Below are 19,667 nucleotides of genomic sequence, written 5' to 3'. Positions count from 1 at the left end.
GTGGCATTAAAGTGGAGCTGTCAGTAATTATTATCACTCACTGTCCTCCTGACACCTCCCAATATACAGCAACGGCATCAGTTACATAGGCTGAAAAAAGACAGCCATTGAGTTTCAGTCTGCTGCAGGCAAAAGCAGGCATTTCCTCAGTCTCCCCTCCCCCAGTGATCAGACTGTACATTGTAACTTTGTAGAAGGGGGAGGAGGCATTTCCTCAGTCTCCCCTCGCACTATTTGTACCCCGGTGGCTGTTAGTTGTCAGGAGTAGCCGGGGGCAACCTATTGGCCCCGGGGCCACCCGGCGGACAGTGATTGGATGGCGGGAGTCCAGACTGCGGCAGAACGCTCCATCTCCGGCTCTGCACACAATCCTGTAATAAATAACAAGGAGAATGTTGTGCGCTCGTCCATCCGGCGCTGGGAGCGATTTTCCCGGACGGTCCATCGATCGCGCTCCCCCGGGGTTCGTGTCTATATTTAGCCGCACAGACAGGATGAGATTTATTCTGCACCCGCTCCAATCTATTCCAGGCCTCCTGTCAGGCGCTGCGACTCCTGCAATTTAAAGAGCTGCCTATGGAATTCATAGCCGGCATGGCGGGAGCTGGCGGACCGCAAATCTGCTTTACAATCGTCGCCATTTCACCGAACGCGCTGCGACCGGCTTCCATGGCGGGGAAAGACTTAACCCCTTCCCACCCAGGCCAAGTCCGACATTTCTCTCCTACATGGAAAATTCTGTATTTGTTTGCTAGAAAATTACTTAGAACCCCCAAACATTCTATATATATATATATATATATATATATATATACACAGTATCTGACAAAAGTAAGTACACCCCTCACATTTTTGTAAATATTTTATTCTATCTTTTCATGTGACAACACTGAAGAAATGACACTTTGCTACAATGTAAAGTAGTGAGTGTACAGCTTATATAACAGTGTAAATTTACTGTCCCCTCAAAATAACTCAACACACAGCCATTAATGTCTAAACCGCTGGCAACAAAAGTCAGTACACCCCTAAGTGACAATGTCCAAATTGGGCCCAGAGTGTCAATATTTTGTGTGGCCACCATTATTTTCCAGCACTGACTTAACCCTCTTGGGCATGGAGTTCACCAGAGCTTCACAGGTTGTCACTGGAGTCCTCTTCCCCTCCTCCATGATGACATCACAGAGCTGGTGGATGTTAGAGACCTTGCGCTCCTCCACCTTCCATTTGAGGATCCCCACAGATGCTCAGTAGGGTTTAGGTCTGGAGACATGCTTGGCCAGTCCATCACCTTTACCCTCAGCTTCTTTAGCAAGGCAGTGATCCTCTTGGAGGTGTTTGGGGTCGTTATGTTGGAATATTGCCCTGCGGCCCAGTCTCAGAAGGGAGGGGATCATGCTCTGCTTCAGTATGTCACAGTACATGTTGGCATTCATGGTCCCCTCAATGAACTGTAGCTCCCCAGTGCAGGCAGCACTCATGCAGCCCCAGACCATGACACTCCCACCACCATGCCTGACTGTAGGAAGACACGCTTGTCTTTGTACTCCTCACCTGGTTGCCCCCACACACGCCTGACACCATCTGACACCAAATACGTTTATCTTGGTCTCATCAGAGAACAGGAGATGGTTCCAGTAATCCATGTCCTTAGTCTGCTTGTCTTCAGCAAACTGTTTGTTGGCTTTCTTGTGCATCATCTTTAGAAGAGGCTTCCTTCTGGGACGACAGCCATGCAGACCAATTTGATGCAGTGTGCGGCGTATGGTCTGAGCACTGACAGGCTGACCCCCCACCCCTTCAACCTCTGCAGCAATGCTGGCAGCACTCATACGTCTATTTCCCAAAGACAACCTCTGGATATGACGCTGAGCACGTGCACTCAACTTCTTTGGTGGACCATGGTGAGGCCTGTTCTGAGTGGATCCTGTCCTGTTATACCGCTGTATGGTCTTGGCCACCATGCTGCAGCTCAGTTCCAGGGTCTTGGCAATCTTCTTATAGCCTAGGACATCTTTATGTAGAGCAACAATTCTTTTTTTAGATCCTCAGAGAGTTCTTTGCCATGAGGTGCCATGTTGAACTTCCAGTGACCAGTATGAGAGATTGAGAGCGATAACACCAAATGTAACACACCTGCTCCCCATTCACACCTGAGACCTTGTAACACTAACGAGTCACATGACACCGGGGAGGGAAAATGGCTAATTGGGCCCAATTTGGACATTGTCACTTAGGGGTGTACTGACTTTTGTTGCCAGCGGTTTAGACATTAATGGCTGTGTGTTGAGTTATTTTGAGGGGACAGTAAATTTACACTGTTATACAAGCTGTACACTCACTACTTTACATTGTAGCAAAGTGTCATTTCTTCAGTGTTGTCACATGAAAAGATAGAATAAAATAGTTACAGAAATGTGAGGGGTGTACTTACTTTTCTGAGATACTGTATATACACTCAGCAGCCACTTTTTAATATAAATATATATATATATATATATATATATATATATATATATATATATATATATAGACGCAGCTAATAAAATTAGAATAGCCTCAAAAACTTCATTTATTTTAGTAATTCAATTCAAAAAGTGAAGCTCATATATTACAGTGGGGGAAAATAATGGTTTGATCTCTGCAGATTGTGTAAGTGTAAAGAAATGGCGGGTGTATAATTTTTATCATAGGTGTATTTTAGAGCCCTTTCACACTGAGGTGATTGAAAACTGCCCATAAAACTCGAAACAGTTTAGCGGTGCATTTCAGGCGCTAGTGTTCCGCTTCTTTTTAACCACTTGCCGACCGCCGCAAGTACATATACTGCCGCAGTCTGGCGCTCCTGGGCAAAGTGACGTATCAGTACGTCGCTTGCCCACGAGCCTCTAGGGGGCGAGCGAGCGCCGCTGGAGGCGCGCTCCCGCCCCCGCTCGTTTCCTGACATCCCCGCGCGGGTGACCAGTGGCTCCGATGTCCGCCGGTCACTCGCGATCTCCCGCTGGAGAGGGAGAAAGGCAGGCGGATGATGTAAACAAAGCCGCCTGTCATTCTCCCTGATCTAACTGCAGAGATCATACCATCCTGCTATGTAGGATCGCATGTCTCTTTGGTTACATCACAAGCCACGCCCCTTGACAGTTAGAATCACGCCCCTAGGGACACACTTAACCCCTTGATTACTAATAAAATTAACCCCTTCCCTGCCAGTGTCCTTTTTACAGTAACAGTGCATATTTTAAGCACTGATTACTGTAGTAATGTCACTGGTACCCCCAAAAGTGTCAAAAATGTCAGTCAAGGGTCCGATCTGTCCGCCGCAATGTCGCAGTCCCGCAAAAAAAAATTGCGGATCGCCGCCATTACTAGTTAAAAAAAAACAATAAAAATGACATAAATCTTTCCCGTAGTTATTAAACTCGATAACTTTTGCGCAAACCAATCAAAATGCGCTTATTGCGATTTTTTTTACCAAAAATATGTAGCAGAAAACAAATTGGCCTAAAATGTTAAAAAATTTAGATTTTTACATTTTTTTTGGAGAATTTCATATAAAAAATTTGAAAAATATTGTTATTTTTTCAAAATTGTCGCTCTTTTTTTGTTTATAGCACAAAAAGTAAAAATCGCACAGGTGATCAAATACCACCAAAAGAAAGCTCTGTTTGTGTGAAAAAAAGGACATACATTTTTATTTGGGTACAGCGTCGCAGAACCGCGCAATTGTCCGTTAAAGTTACGCAGTGCCGAATCGCAAAATAGGGCCTGGTCTTTGAGCAGCCAAATCCTCTGGGGCTCAAGTGGTTGAGGACACGTGACTCAAAAACTGCTTCAAGAACCATCTTGAGGTGCTTTTGAGGCGCCTTTTGGGTGCTTTTGAGGCACTTCCCATTCATTTCAATGGAGAGGGGCATTTTTGAGGCTCTTTTTTTAACCCTCCAAACTTGCTCCAAAGATGCTCCTTGTAGGATTTTTTTCACTGCCCCACCAGCGCACCGCTTGTATTTCTTATGGGATTCCTATTCTGTAATGGGAGGGGATAACAGAATGGCCCAATCATAAGTCAAAGCATGGCAAAAAGTAAACCAATGAACTGACCCCCCCCCCCCCCCATTTAATAGTCTGAACCCCCTTAGTTCCTAATCCTGTGTATTGCCCCATTTAGCATTCATGGCAGCAGCCAGTCTTCGGTAATAGTTGTCTATGAGGCCCCCGAATTCTTGCAGGTGGTAGATCTGCCCATTCTAGCACAAGGCCTCCAGGTCATGCAAAGTCTTTGGTCCTCCTGCATGAACCACACAGTGGAGATTCAACCCCCCCCCCCCCCCCCCCAGAGCGGCTCCATGATATTAAGGTCAGGAGACTGTGATTGCCACTCCAGAACCTTCATCTTTTTCTGGAGGATCAGCTCGGCCTTGTGCTTAGGGTCATTGTTGTGCTAAAAAAAAAGTCCAAGAGTGTCCCATGTGCAGCTTTCCTGCAGAAGAATGCAGATTGGCTGCCAGTATTTTCTGGTAACGTGCTGAATTAATTTTGCCCTCAATTTTCACAAGACTCCCTGTGCCTTTAGAGTTCATCCACCAAAACTTCAGTGAGCCACCACCATGCTTCACAGTGGGGATGGTATTACTGTCACTGTAGGCCTTGTTAAACCCTCACTGTGACCATAAAGCTCTATTTTGGTATCATCACTCCAGATTACAGTGTGCCAGAAGGTGGGAGGCGTGTCAAGGTGTTGTCAGCCGAATTGTAACCGGGCTTTTGTAGCTTTGGTGCAGTGAAGGCTTCTTTCTGGCAATTGGACTACGCAGCTCATTTTTTTTTATAGTCGTTATGTGCTCCTTAAAACAACTCCACCATCTTTTTCTCGAGCAGCCTGTATTTCTCCTGAGGTTACCTGTAGGGTTTTCTTCGCATCCCGAACAATTCTTCCGGCAGTTGTGGCTGCAATCTTTCTTGGTCTACCTGACCTTTGTTTGATATCAAGAGATCCCTGAATAATTCACTTCTTTATTAGTGATTAAACACTACTGACTGGCATATTTAAGGCTTTGGATATCTTTGTATGTCCTTTTCCATCTTTTTAAAGCTCCATGACCTTTTACGCAGGTCTTTTACCAGTTCTTTGCTGCTCCCAATGGCTCAGCATCTAGCCTGCTCAGTGCATCCACGTGAAAGCTAAAAAAATGCATTGACTATTTATACACAGACACAAATTGCAATTTAATAAACCACAGATGTGGGAAATGAATCTGTAAAAAATTCCGGGGGAAAACAAAAAATACTCCCTCCCTCCCAATTTCCGCAACCCCCCCAATTCTAAATCAAACTCCTCTCCAATTTCAAATTTTTCTGCCCATATCCCTAAATTTCCAATCCCCATCTTAGACCTCTCAGTCTCTAACCCCCCCCCCCCCCCCAAATCTTAATCCCACCACTCCCCAAGTCTTCCCATTCCGGACCCTCTTTTCAATCCCTACCCAATTCATTCTGGTCTCCATTTCCCATTTCCTCCACCCCATTACCCCTTCACCCTCCCCATGCCCAGTCCCTAATATTTACTCAATTCACTTCCTAATTTGCAATCCAAGCTCTCCCCACTTCTCCCCTTTTTACCCACACCCCTCCACGTTCCTCACCTCCCCCCAATTCTTTTCTTGTCCCCCCATTCCCTTAACCATGTCTCCATTTCCCAATCCCATCACCTCAATTACCACTTCATCCTCCTTATCCCCAACCCCCACGTTAACTCAACCAATTCCTCAATCCAACCACTGCCCAAGTCTTCCCATTCCAGACCCTCTTCTCAATCCCCACTCTTTCCCCAATTCATTCTAATTACAAAAACCCCAGATGTGGGAAATTACCCTATTATTGTAATTGTAACCCGTGTGTGTCTGTACCAAGGCCAAACATAGCGGGGAAAAACAAAATACCCCCCCCCCCCCATTCCAAATCAAACTCCTCCCCAATTTCCCATTTTCTGCCCATTTCCCTAAATTTCAAAACTCACCTTAGACCTCTCAATCTCTAACCCCCTCCCTAAGTCTCAATCCAACCACTCCCCAAGTCTTCCCATTCCAGACCCCCTTTTCAATCCCCACCCTTTCCCCAATTCCCTCAACCTGGTCTCCATTTCTCATTTCCTCCACCCCATTACCCCTTCACCCTCCCCATGCCCAGTCCCTAATATTAACTCAGCTCTTCCCACTTCTCCCCTTTTACCCACACTCCTCCACAATCCTCACCTCCCCCCCCCCCAATTCTTTTCTTGTCCCCCCATCCCCTTAACCATGTCTCCATTTCCCAATCCTATCACCTCAATTACCACTTCATCCTCCTTATCCCCCAACCCCCACGTTACCCCAACCAATTCCTCAATCCAACCACTGCCCAAGTCTTCCCATTACCGACCCCCTTCTTAATTCCCACCCTTTCCCCAATTCCCTCAACCTGGTCTCTATTTCCCATTTCCTCCACCCCATTAACCCTTCACCCTGCCCATGCCCAGTCCCTAATATTAACTCAACTCTCTCCCTAATTTTCAAACCACTTCTCCCCTTTTACCCACACTCCTCCACATTCCTCACGCCCCCCCCCAATTATTTTCTTGTCCCCCCCATTCCCTTGCCCATGTCCCTATTTCCCAATCCAATCACCCCAATTAACATGTCATCCTTCTTATTCCCAACCTCCACATTAACTCAACCCATTCCTCAATTCTCAAACCAACCACTCCCCAATTCTCCACCCCGTTCTACAATTCCCCTCCCCCAATTGCTTCTTTGTCCCCCCATTTCCCAAATTTCCAATCGTCTTGCTTCCTTCACCCTCACCCAACCCACATCCCCAACCCCGAATTCACCCTCACAAATTTCCATAATTTTTCAAACTGCCTCCCCGATCCCCCCCTTTATTCAGCATCCTCCTCCAATGTGTGTCTTCCTCACCCGCACTATCTCGCAGTCCACGTTCAGCTCCGCGGCCACGGCCTCGATCTTCTCCCGGCACACGGAGCCCAGGCTGGTCATACCATTGTCCCAGTACTTCTTCAGGGTGGCCAGGTCATGGTCACTGAACTGAGTGCGATCCTGGAGCTGCCCGGAGACAAAGAGAGAAATATTGGGGGTCATTCTCCATACATTACATCAACAGCTCCACGCTCTATATTGGGGGTCATTCTCCATCCATATATCAACAGCTCCACGCTCTATAATGGGGGTCATTCTCCATACATTACATCAACAGCTCCACGCTCTATATTGGGGGTCATTCTCCATACATTACATCAACAGCTCCACGCTCTATATTGGGGGTCATTCTCCATACATTACATCAACAGCTCCACGCTCTATATTGGGGGTCATTCTCCATACATTACATCAACAGCTCCCCGCTCTATATTGGGGGTCATTCTCCATCCATATATCAACAGCTCCACGCTCTATAATGGGGGTCATTCTCCATACATTACATCAACAGCTCCACGCTCTATATTGGGGGTCATTCTCCATCCATACATCAGCAGCTCCACGCTCTATATTGGGGGTCATTCTCCATACATTACATCAACAGCTCCACGCTCTATATTGGGGGTCATTCTCCATCCATATATCAACAGCTCCACGCTCTATATTGGGGGTCATTCTCCATACATTACATCAACAGCTCCACGCTCTATATTGGGGGTCATTCTCCATACATTATATCAACAGCTCCACGCTCTATATTGGGGGTCATTCTCCATACATTACATCAACAGCTCCACGCTCTACATTGGGGGTCATTCTCCATACATTACATCAACAGCTCCCGCTCTATATTGGGGGTCATTCTCCATCCATATATCAACAGCTCCACGCTCTATATTGGGGGTCATTCTCCATCCATACATCAACAGCTCCACACTTTATATTGGGGGTCATTCTCCATACATTACATCAACAGCTCCACGCTCTATATTGGGGGGGTCATTCTTCATACATTACATCAACAGCTCCACGCTCTACATTGGGGGTCATTCTCCATACATTACATCAACAGCTCCACGCTCTATATTGGGGGTCATTCTCCATACATTACATCAACAGCTCCATGCTCTACATTGGGGGTCATTCTCCATACATTACATCAACAGCTCCACACTCTACATTGGGGGTCATTCTCCATACATTACATCAACAGCTCCACGCTCTACATTGGGGGTCATTCTCCATACATTACATCAACAGCTCCACACTTTATATTGGGGGTCATTCTCCATACATTACATCAACAGCTCCACGCTCTATTTTGGGGGTCATTCTCCATACATTACATCAACAGCTCCACGCTCTATATTGGGGGTCATTCTCCATCCATATATCAACAGCTCCACGCTCTATATTGGGGGTCATTCTCCATCCATACATCAACAGCTCCACGCTCTATATTGGGGGTCATTCTCCATCCATACATCAACAGCTCCACACTTTATATTGGGGGTCATTCTCCATACATTACATCAACAGCTCCACGCTCTATTTTGGGGGTCATTCTCCATCCATACATCAACAGCTCCACGCTCTATATTGGGGGTCATTCTCCATACATTACATCAACAGCTCTATGCTCTATATTGGGGGTCATTCTTCATACATTACATCAACAGCTCCAACGCTCTATAATGGGGGGTCATTCTCCATACATTACATCAACAGCTCCACGCTCTATATTGGGAGGTCATTCTACAAACATTAACTCAATAGCTCTACGATTTATATTGGGGGTCATTCTCCATACATTACATCAACAGCTCTACGCTCTATATTGGGGGGGGGGGGGGGTTATTCTCCATACATTACATCAACAGTTCCACGCGCAGTCCCATCATGGACTTCTAAGCAATAGCTTCTATCGTCTAACAGTAACAATATATTGTACTAACGAAATTCAGAACTTGCTCTGAGAAACATGAAGGATGCCATTTCCAAACTCTTTCTGGCTTTCTTAATCATCCTTGGCTTCAGTGAGTATTGACCCAGAATGAATATGCAAATAAAGGACGGTTCACACCAGAATGCAGTGCAGGAAAGTCCCACTGACATCATATACAAACAAAAGCATCAGTTTGTTCTGCAGATTAATGAAATGTTACATTATATTTCTCTATCTCTCATCTGATCAATGTTTATAAACAATGTTTATTTGTATCTCTCTATCTCCCATCTGATCAATGTTTATAAACAATGTTACTTTGAATCTCTCTATCTGCCCCCTGATCAAAGTTTATAAACAATGTTACTTTGTATCTCTCTATCTCCTGCCTGATCAAAGTTTATAAACAATGTTACTTTGTATCTCTCTATCTCCTGTCTGATCAATGTTTATAAACAATGTTACTTTGTCTCTTATATACAAGTATACTGGATTCTGGTTCACACCAGCATGCAGTGCAGGAAAGCAGCTGCAAAATCGCACTGCAGGGGAAAGCACAGGAAACATGGACCCCGGTCCTGTGCAATTCTGGCGTGAACTGCCCCTCAACATTCTGATTTCACTGATCGCATGCTTGTTCCAGATGATGACTCATAAAATCAACATAGCAGCCAGGCAAATAGCATTTTCAAGAGTGTCAGGCTTTGTATCTTTCTCATGACACAGGGTCCTACACATGCTGAATATTACATCACACGGCCGCAGACATCTCATTAAAGTGCACATCTGGCAATACAAAACGCAGCAAAGAGATGTGAGGAGAGGAATCCCACTGATATCACTCAGCTCTGCGTTTGATCAGGAAATGACGACAGTGATGAAGCCGCTGGACGCCGTTCTCAGCTCTGCGTGATTTGTGTGGATTCCTTTAACAGGGAACTCCGGGGGGTTTACAATCGGTACAAACTTTGCGTTATTAGAGTTAATAAGGATCAAAAAGTGTGAAGTGCATGGAGTGCAACCCATCTCAATTCTGATGGCTGGTCTACAGGAAAGTAAAACCACCCCCCAACGCCCCCGCAGCTCCGGGGTCACTATAACCATTGTGCCACACAGGGGGGGAAAAAATGAATCCCAAACCAGTGCGCCCCCTATGGACCAGAACAATGGATACATTTCTGCTATGGACCTGTTTTTTCAGCAATATCTTTGTCACTTCTTAATGTATCAAAGTAATATATATACAAACATACACATATATATATATATAGATAGATAGATGTACAGATATAGATATATATATACATATATATATATATATATATATACACACATAGTATCTCACAAAAGTAAGTACACCCCTCACATTTATGTAAATATTTTATTCTATCTTTTCATGTGACAACACTGAAGAAATGAGACTTTGCTACAATGTAAAGTAGTGAGTGTACAGCTTGTCACTCTTAGGCGCCTTTCATACACCAAGTCCGTCAGGTGGACCACGTTTTTCTCAGCGGGGGATCGATCCGCCGATCCCCCGCTGAGCAGGCGCATGACAGCTGTGTCTCCGTGCACAGCTGCCAGGTCCCCATGCATCTCTGTGGTGGAATCAGATGGGGACGGACCGTATGTCCATTCTCACCCTATCCGATCCGCCAGACGGATGGAAAATAGGGTTTCGATCCGTCCGGTTTTGACGAATCGAATCGGATGTCAGCGGACATGTCTCCGCTGACATCCGATGCCCCATAGAGATGCATGGGGCGTCCATTCAGATCCGCCAAAAAAAACTGACAGGCGGATCTGAAGGGACTCCCTGTGTGAAAGGGGCCCTAAGTGAAAATGTCCAAATTGGGCCCAATTAGCCATTTTCCCTCCCCGGTGTCATGTGACTCGTTAGTGTTACAAGGTCTCAGATGTGCAAGGGCTGGGACAGTGTTAATAATGGAGGATTTTAACTACCCAGACATTGACTGGAGTAATGGCACTGCTGGAACAGTTAAAGGGCAAAAATTTATAAACCTATTACAAGACAATTTTATGGTGCAGTTTATTGAGGCCCCCACTAGAAATGATGCTCTGTTGGACCCGGTAATCTCAAACCATGCAGAGCTTATTAACAATGTTCATATAAAAGAACATCTGGGTAGCAGTGACCATAACATGATTTCATTTAATGTTAGCTGTAAGCAAAAAACGCATACAGGAAATACAAAAACACTTAACTTTAAGAGAGCAAATTTTCCAAGGATGAGGGCTGCTCTCCAGGATTTAGACTGGGAGGGAATATTGGCATCGATGAGCACAGAACAGAAATGGGAATTTTTCAAAAAGACTTCATGCAAACTCACTGTAAAGTATATTCCCATGGGTAATAAGTTTAAAAGGCTAAAAATAAAACCTATGAGGCTCACGGCAAAAGTTAAAAAAGCTATAGATAAAAAGAAAAGAGCTTTTAAAAAAATATAAAAATGAAGGAACACTATCATTGTTTAATTGCTACAAAGAATATAACAGAATATGTATAAAGGAAATCAGGGACGCAAAAAATTCAAAATGAACGACAGATTGCAAAAGATAGTAGGACAAACCCCCAAAAAATTATTCAAATATATTAACAGTAAAAAGGTCAGGTCTGAGCATGTAGGCCCTTTACACAATAATCAGGAGTGGGGGACTGGGGACAAAGAGAAGGCAAATTTATTCAAAACTTTCTTCAGCTCTGTATATAAAGGAGCATGGGGGAGGGGTTTATGACCATAATGAGGACGGTATTGACACAGCCCCAAATGATCCACAATGGCTCAAAAGTGATATGGTCCAGAAATATTTAGACAGAAAAAAGGTGGATAAAGCGCCTGGACCAGATGGCATCCACCCACGCACCCTAAAAGAATTGAGCGCTGTAATTTCTAAGCCTTTGTTTCTAATTTTTAGGGACTCGTTAAGGACTGGAATAGTACCACTGGATTGGCTTAGGGCCAATGTGGTGCCTATATTTAAAAAGGGATCAAAGTCTTTGCCAAGTAACTATAGACCTGTTAGTGTAACTTCTATAGTCGGGAAGATACTGGAGAGTTTAATAAAAGACCACGTAGATTTCTTGTTGGAAAGACAGAAGTTGTCAAACAAACCTGATTTCTTTTTATAAGGAGGTAATAAAACCTTGGACAGAGGGGTGGCTGTGGATGTGGTATACTTGGACAGAGGGGTGGCTGTGGACGTGGTATACTTGGACAGAGGGGTGGCTGTGGATGTGGTATACTTGGACAGAGGGGTGGCTGTGGGCGTGGTATACTTGGACAGAGGGGTGGCTGTGGATGTGGTATACTTGGACAGAGGGGTGGCTGTGGACGTGGTATACTTGGACAGAGGGGTGGCTGTGGGCGTGGTATACTTGGACAGAGGGGTGGCAGTGGACGTGGTATACTTGGACAGAGGGGTGGCTGTGGATGTGGTATACTTGGACAGAGGGGTGGCTGTGGACGTGGTATACTTGGACAGAGGGGTGGCTGTGGATGTGGTATACTTGGACAGAGGGGTGGCTGTGGGCGTGGTATACTTGGACAGAGGGGTGGCAGTGGACGTGGTATACTTGGACAGAGGGGTGGCTGTGGACGTGGTATACTTGGACAGAGGGGTGGCTGTGGACGTGGTATACTTGGACAGAGGGGTGGCTGTGGACGTGGTATACTTGGACAGAGGGGTGGCTGTGGACGTGGTATACTTGGACAGTGGGGTGGCTGTGGACGTGGTATACTTGGACAGAGGGGTGGCTGTGGGCGTGGTATACTTGGACAGAGGGGTGGCTGTGGATGTGGTATACTTGGACAGAGGGGTGGCTGTGGATGTGGTATACTTGGACAGAGGGGTGGCTGTGGATGTGGTATACTTGGACAGAGGGGTGGCTGTGGACGTGGTATACTTGGACAGAGGGGTGGCTGTGGATGTGGTATACTTGGACAGAGGGGTGGCTGTGGGCGTGGTATACTTGGACAGAGGGGTGGCAGTGGACGTGGTATACTTGGACAGAGGGGTGGCTGTGGACGTGGTATACTTGGACAGAGGGGTGGCTGTGGACGTGGTATACTTGGACAGAGGGGTGGCTGTGGACGTGGTATACTTGGACAGAGGGGTGGCTGTGGATGTGGTATACTTGGACAGAGGGGTGGCTGTGGATGTGGTATACTTGGACAGAGGGGTGGCTGTGGACGTGGTATACTTGGACAGAGGGGTGGCTGTGGATGTGGTATACTTGGACAGAGGGGTGGCTGTGGGCGTGGTATACTTGGACAGAGGGGTGGCAGTGGACGTGGTATACTTGGACAGAGGGGTGGCTGTGGACGTGGTATACTTGGACAGAGGGGTGGCTGTGGACGTGGTATACTTGGACAGAGGGGTGGCTGTGGACGTGGTATACTTGGACAGTGGGGTGGCTGTGGACGTGGTATACTTGGACAGAGGGGTGGCTGTGGACGTGGTATACTTGGACAGAGGGGTGGCTGTGGACGTGGTATACTTGGACAGTGGGGTGGCTGTGGACGTGGTATACTTGGATTTTGCAAAATCGTGTGACACAGTTCCCCACACATGGCTAATGTGTAAGGGCTCTTTCACACGGGCAGTCCGATCAGATCCGCCTGTCAGTTTTTTAGGCGGATCTGATCGGATCCTCCATGCAGCTCTATGGGGCAGCGGATGTCAGCGGAGACACCTCCGCTGACACCCGCTGCCATCCGCATCCGATCCTGTGAGTGAAATCTGGACGGATGGAAACCCTATTTTTCCATCCGTTCAGTAATCGGATCGGATCTGATGAGAGTGGACAAGCGGTCTGCTCTCATCCGATCCCCCATAGAGGGCAGCGGGGGCTGAGACATCTCCCTCTCCGGCTCAGCGGGGATCGCGGATCGATCCCCGCTGAGCAACACGGATCCGCCTACGGAGGCGGACCGTGTGAAAGAGCCCTTTGGTAAAGTCTACAGACTTGGAAAGATCAGTTTGTAATTGGGTAGAAAATTGGCTAAAAGACAGAATTCAGAGAGTAGTGGGTAATGATTCTTACTCTGAATGGTGTAAGGTTATCAGTGGTGTACCCCAAGGTTCAGTGTTGGGACCCTTACTTTTTAATATCTTTATACATGATATTGGGTTTGGGATTAAAAGTAGATTTCAGTCTTTGCAGGTGACACCGAGCTTTGCAGTGGAATAACTTCCTTACAGGATGTCTCCAACTTAAAATCTGACCTCAATGCACTGTTTCATTGGGCAACAATGTGGCAAATGAGGTTTAATGTTGATAAATGTAAAGTTATTCACTTGGGGGCTAAGAATATACATGCATCATACATACTAGGGGGAGTAGAACTGGGGGAATCCATAGCGGAGAAGGATCTGGGGGAATCCATAGTGGAGAAGGATCTGGGGGAATCCATAGCAAAGAAGGATCTGGGGGGAATTCATAATGGAGAAGGATCTGGGGGAATCCATAGCGGAGAAGGATCTGGGGGAATCCATAGCAAAGAAGGATCTGGGGGGAATTCATAGTGGAGAAGGATCTGGGGGAATCCATAGCGGAGAAGGATCTGGGGGAATCCATAGCAAAGAAGGATCTGGGGGAATCCATAGCTGAGAAGGATCTGGGGGAATCCATAGCGGAGAAGGATCTGGGAGAATCCATATCGGAGAAGGATCTGCTGGAATTCATAGCGGAGAAGGATCTGGGGGAATCCATAGCGGAGAAGGATCTGGGGGGAATCCATAGCGGAGAAGGATCTGGGGGAATCCATAGCGGAGAAGGATCTGGGGGAATCCATAGCGGAGAAGGATCTGGGGGAATCCATAGCGGAGAAGGATCTGGGGGAATCCATAGCGGAGAAGGATCTGGGGGAATCCATAGCAGAGAAGGATATGGGGGAATCCATAGCGGAGAACGATCTGGCGGAATCCATAGCGGAGAAGCATCTGGGGGAATCCATAGCGGAGAAAGATCTGGGGGAATCCATAGCGGAGAAGGATCTGGGGAATCCATAGCGGAGAAGGATCTGCTGGAATTCATAGCAGAGAAGGATCTGGGGGAATCCATAGCGGAGAAGGATCTGGGTGTTCTGGTAGATCATAAGCTGAACCACTTGCCGACCGCCGTAAGTACATTTACTGCGGCAGTCAGCTGCTCCTGGGCAAAGCGTGGCTTGCCCAGGAGCCTGTAGGGGGCGAGCATACTGCTCCCGCCCCCGCTCGTCCACAGGCATCCCCGCGCGTGTGACCGGCGGCTCCGATGTCCGCTGGCCACTCGCGATCTTCCGCAGGAGAGGGAGAAGGACGGACGGCTGATGTAAACACAACTGTCTGTCATTCTCCCTGGTGTAAGTGCAGAGACTATAAGATCCTGCTATGTAGGATCGTATGTCTCTGTGGTTACATCACAAGCCACTCCCCCACACAGTTAGAATCACGCCCCTAGGGATGCATTTAACCCACTGATCACCAATAACGTTAACCCCCTTCCCTGCCAGTGTCATTTTTACAGTAACAGTGCATATGTATAGCACTGATTACTGTAGTAATGTCACTGGTACCCCCAAAAGTGTCGAAAATGTCAGTAAAGGGTCCGATCTGTCCGCCGCAATGTCGCAGTCCTGCAAAAAAAATCGCAGATCGCCGCCATTACTCGTTAAAAAAAACCACCAAAAATGACAAAAATATTTCCCGTAGTTAGTAAACACAATAACTTTTGTGCAAACCAATCAAAATACGCTTATTGCGATTTTTTTTTTACCAAAAATATGTAGCAGAAAACAAATTGGCCTAAAATGTTAAAAAATTTAGATTTTTACATTTTTTTTTGAGAATTTTATATAAAAAAATGTGAAAAATATTGTTATTTTTTCAAAATTGTCGCTCTTTTTTTGTTTATAGCGCAAAAAGTAAAAATCGCACAGGTGATCAAATACCACCAAAAGAAAGCTCTGTTTGTGGGGAAAAAAAGGACGTCAACTTCGTTTGGGTACAGCGTCGCACGACCGCGCAATTGTCCGTTAAATTCACGCAGTGCCAAATGGCAAAATAGGGCCTGGTCTTTGAGCAGCCAAATCCTCCGGGGCTTAAGTGGTTAATAATAGCATGCAATGCCAAGCTATGGTTTCCAAAGCAAGCAAAGTCCTTTCTTGTAATAAGAGAGGCATGGACACTGCCATCTGGATTGAGAGACCCCCCCTGTTGTTTGGAAGGAGATATTTGGAGAGTGCCCTGTCCATTTAACCCCTTTATAACTTCACCTATGGACCTTATTAATTAGACTCATCAGTGTGTGTGTTTTATTAATTAGAGAAGTCTGTGGACTCATCTTTGGTTGCCTCTTGGAGCCATATATGTGCTTTATCTACTAGTCCCAACGTTATTGGTCTTAAGTGAATACTTGCTTTAGCTTTTGAGTTTGCCTCCTATGAGTGTTTCTTTTATTATCGTTGTAGTAAAATCGTTGTAGTACTTGGCTTCTATATAATAATTTTCATTTATTTATGTTTGCAATCTAGCACTTTGAATATTATCCCTATTATTTCTTTGATCGTACCAACTGTGTCCCAAATTAGACCTTTACTCACGATTTTAACCACTTAAACCCCGCAAGATTTTACCCCCTTCCTGACCAGGCCCTATTTTGCAATTCGGCACTGCGTGACTTTAACGGACAATTGCGCGGTCGTGTGATGTTGTACCCAAATAAAATTGATGTCCTTTTTTTTCCTACAAACATAGCTTTCTTTTGGTGGTATTTGATCACCTGTGCAATTTTTACTTTTTGCGCTATAAACAAAAAAAGAGCGACAATTTTGAAAAAATAACAATATTTTTCACATTATTTTATATGAAATTCCCCCAAAAAAATGTAAAAAATCAAAATTTTTTAACATTTTAGGCCAATTTGTTTTCTGCTACATATTTTTGGTAAAAAAAAAAAAAAATCGCAATAAGCGTATTTTGATTGGTTTGCACAAAAGTTATTGCGTTTACTAACTAAGGGAAAGATTTTTGTCATTTTTATTGTTTTTTTTTTAACGAGTAATGGTGGCAATCTGCGCTTTTTATTGTGGGACTGCGACATTGCGGCGGACAGATCGGACCCCTAACTGACATTTTTGACACTTTTGGGGGTACCAGTGACATTACTACAGTAATCAGTGCTATACATATGCACTGTTACTGTAAAAATGACACTGGCAGGGAAGGGGTTAACTTTATTGGAGATGCAGGGGTTAAATGTGTCCCTAGGGGTGTGCTTCTAACTGTAAAGGGGCGTGGCTTTTCATGTAACCACAGAGACATACGATCCTACATAGCGGGATCGTATGATCTCTGCAGTTAGATCAGGGAGAATGACAGGCGGCTTTGTTTACATCGGCCGCCTGCCTTTCTCCCTCTGCAGTGGACGATCGCGGGTGGCCGGCGGACATCCGAGCCGCCGGTCACTCGCACGGGGAACACAGTGAATGAGCGGGGGCGGGAGCGCACCTCCAGCGGCGCGCGCTTGCCCCCTATTGGCCTAGCGGGCGAGTGACGTACCCCTACGTCACTTTGCCCAGGAGGGACTGACCGCCGCCGTAAATAGTCGTGCGGCGGTCGGCAAGTGGATAAGACATAATTCATATTTTCTTCCTCCTACTAATCGTACACCTCTGCCACTTTATATCATTCATCAACTTTTTCAGCTATTTATCACAAGCAATTCTAACACTTATGCGTCTTATTATATAAATTGATTCATTACTTACCACATACATTGAATGTTTTATTTGTGATTTTATTAGAGATCCAGCACATATTTCTGAATAAGGGGATGAATTAGAGCGAAGACTGCGAGCCAGGCCTTCTCGTCGTACATCAGTGGCTGACCTCACAAATGCGCTTCTGGAAGAATGGTGAAACATTCCCATAGACACTCCTAAACCTTGTGGACAGCCTTCCCAGAAGAGTTGAAGCTGTTATAGCTGCAAAGGGTGGGCCAACTCAATATTGAACCCTACAGACTAAGACTGGGATGCCATTAAAGTTTATGTGTGTGTAAAGGCAGGCGTCCCAATACTTTTGGTAATATGGTGTAATTAAAAGACTTCAAGAAATGTCGGCTGCAGACTCGCGGCTGATCCTCAAGCTTCATCCCTTCTCCATTTGGGGAATATTCATTAAATCTTAAGGGTTTATTAAACAAGAGTTTACTTCTAATACAGCAGAAATATTAGAGGGCGCCGGGGATTAAACCTCCATTCCCAGCCAGAGTGTTCACACATTAACAAAGCTATGGGGAGATTCTTCAAAGTAGAATATGCAAATGAAGACCCCGTCCAAACCAAAAGGATTTTCTGAAGACTTTGAATCATAAATAATTTTTACCTTATTTTAGGATATTTTAAGGGTGCTGGTTTAACCCTTCATTAGCCAGTGATTGGATAGTCAGCACTGTGGCCCTGCAGTGCCGAGACTCTGGCTTAACTTCCCAATAGATGTAAGATGGTGAAAAGAAACCACAAGTCCTTTGAATGATCTATTCATGAATATACACACTTGTACTGAATAGACAATCAGGATTATACACGGCAACCCTAGTATTGGCCTTATCTCAGGGGAACAAGTCAAGAGATGGGGTGAAAGGGTAGTTCTATGGGTGGGTTGGAGAGATAGAGGTGTCTATGGGTGGGTTGGAGAGATAGAGGTGTCTATGGGTGGGTTGGAGAGATAGAGGTGTCTATGGGTGGGTTGGAGAGATAGAGGTGTCTATGGGTGAGTTGGAGAGATATAGGTGTCTATGGGTCGGTTGGAGAGATAGAGGTGTCTATGGGCGGGTTGGAGAGATAGAGGTGTCTATGGGCGGGTTGGAGAGATAGAGGTGTCTATGGGCGGGTTGGAGAGATAGAGGTGTCTATGGGCGGGTTGGAGAGATAGAGGTGTCTATGGGTGGGTTGGAGAGATAGAGGTGTCTATGGGCGGGTTGGAGAGATAGAGGTGTCTATGGGTGGGTTGGAGAGATAGAGGTGTCTATGGGTGGGTTGGAGAGATAGAGGTGTCTATGGGCGGGTTGGAGAGATAGAGGTGTCTATGGGTGGGTTGGCGAGATAGAGGTGTCTATGGGCGGGTTGGAGAGATAGAGGTGTCTATGGGCGGGTTGGAGAGATAGCGGTGTCTATGGGTGGGTTGGAGAGATAAAGTTGTCTATGGGTCTATGGGCGGGGGGAGTAGGTTTAAAGGTGGGTCTGTGGGGAGATACATTCAAAATGGGTGTGAGGGCAGGGAAGGTAGACCTATGGGCAAGAGGGTAAAAAGTGGGTCTATGGGCGGGGAATGCGGGACAGGTCTATAGTCGGAGCAGTTAAGGATGTGTCTATGGCTGCAGCATGAAAAGTGGGTTTATAAATAAGGAATGAAAGGCAAGACTATGGGTAGGAGTTGAAAGTGGAATCTGAAGATGGAAAATGGAAAGCAAAGTTTGCAAGTTGGGTGTCTCCTTAAATAGGTGGGTTTATGGTCAAGGAATAACAATTTCATCTTTGGATGAAGGATGAAAGTTGAGTGCATGGGTGGGGTATAAAAGGCAGGCTAAAGGGGGGAAATGAAAGGTGGGTCTATGGGCAGAAGGGTAAATGGTGGGTCTAGGGGGGAGGATTAGTAATAGCTCTATGGTCAGGGCAGTAAACAGAAGGTCTATTGTCAAGTAAGTAAAAGGTGGGTCTATGGCCAGAGCATGAAAAGTTGGTCTA

At 45.9% G+C, this 19,667-nt stretch overlaps 1 protein-coding gene across 3 annotated transcripts in view; it reads right to left on the bottom strand.

Annotated features, from left to right (window-relative positions):
• The window catches only part of HDX (highly divergent homeobox), a 154,191-nt gene that overhangs the window by 54,306 nt on the left and 80,218 nt on the right, over positions 1 to 19,667 (bottom strand). For all 3 annotated transcript variants that reach the window (XM_082263848.1, XM_082263846.1, XM_082263847.1), the window contains one exon: positions 6,951 to 7,097. In XM_082263848.1, the coding sequence (XP_082119974.1) occupies positions 6,951 to 7,097 (147 nt within the window). The remainder of the gene's footprint in view (positions 1 to 6,950; positions 7,098 to 19,667) is intronic.

This window comes from Pelophylax lessonae (assembly GCF_965119305.1).
Source record: "Pelophylax lessonae genome assembly, chromosome: 7".
NCBI lineage: Eukaryota > Metazoa > Chordata > Amphibia > Anura > Ranidae > Pelophylax > Pelophylax lessonae.
The sequence above is the reverse complement of the archived record's forward strand: the minus strand, read 5'-3'. Positions and strand labels throughout refer to the sequence as shown.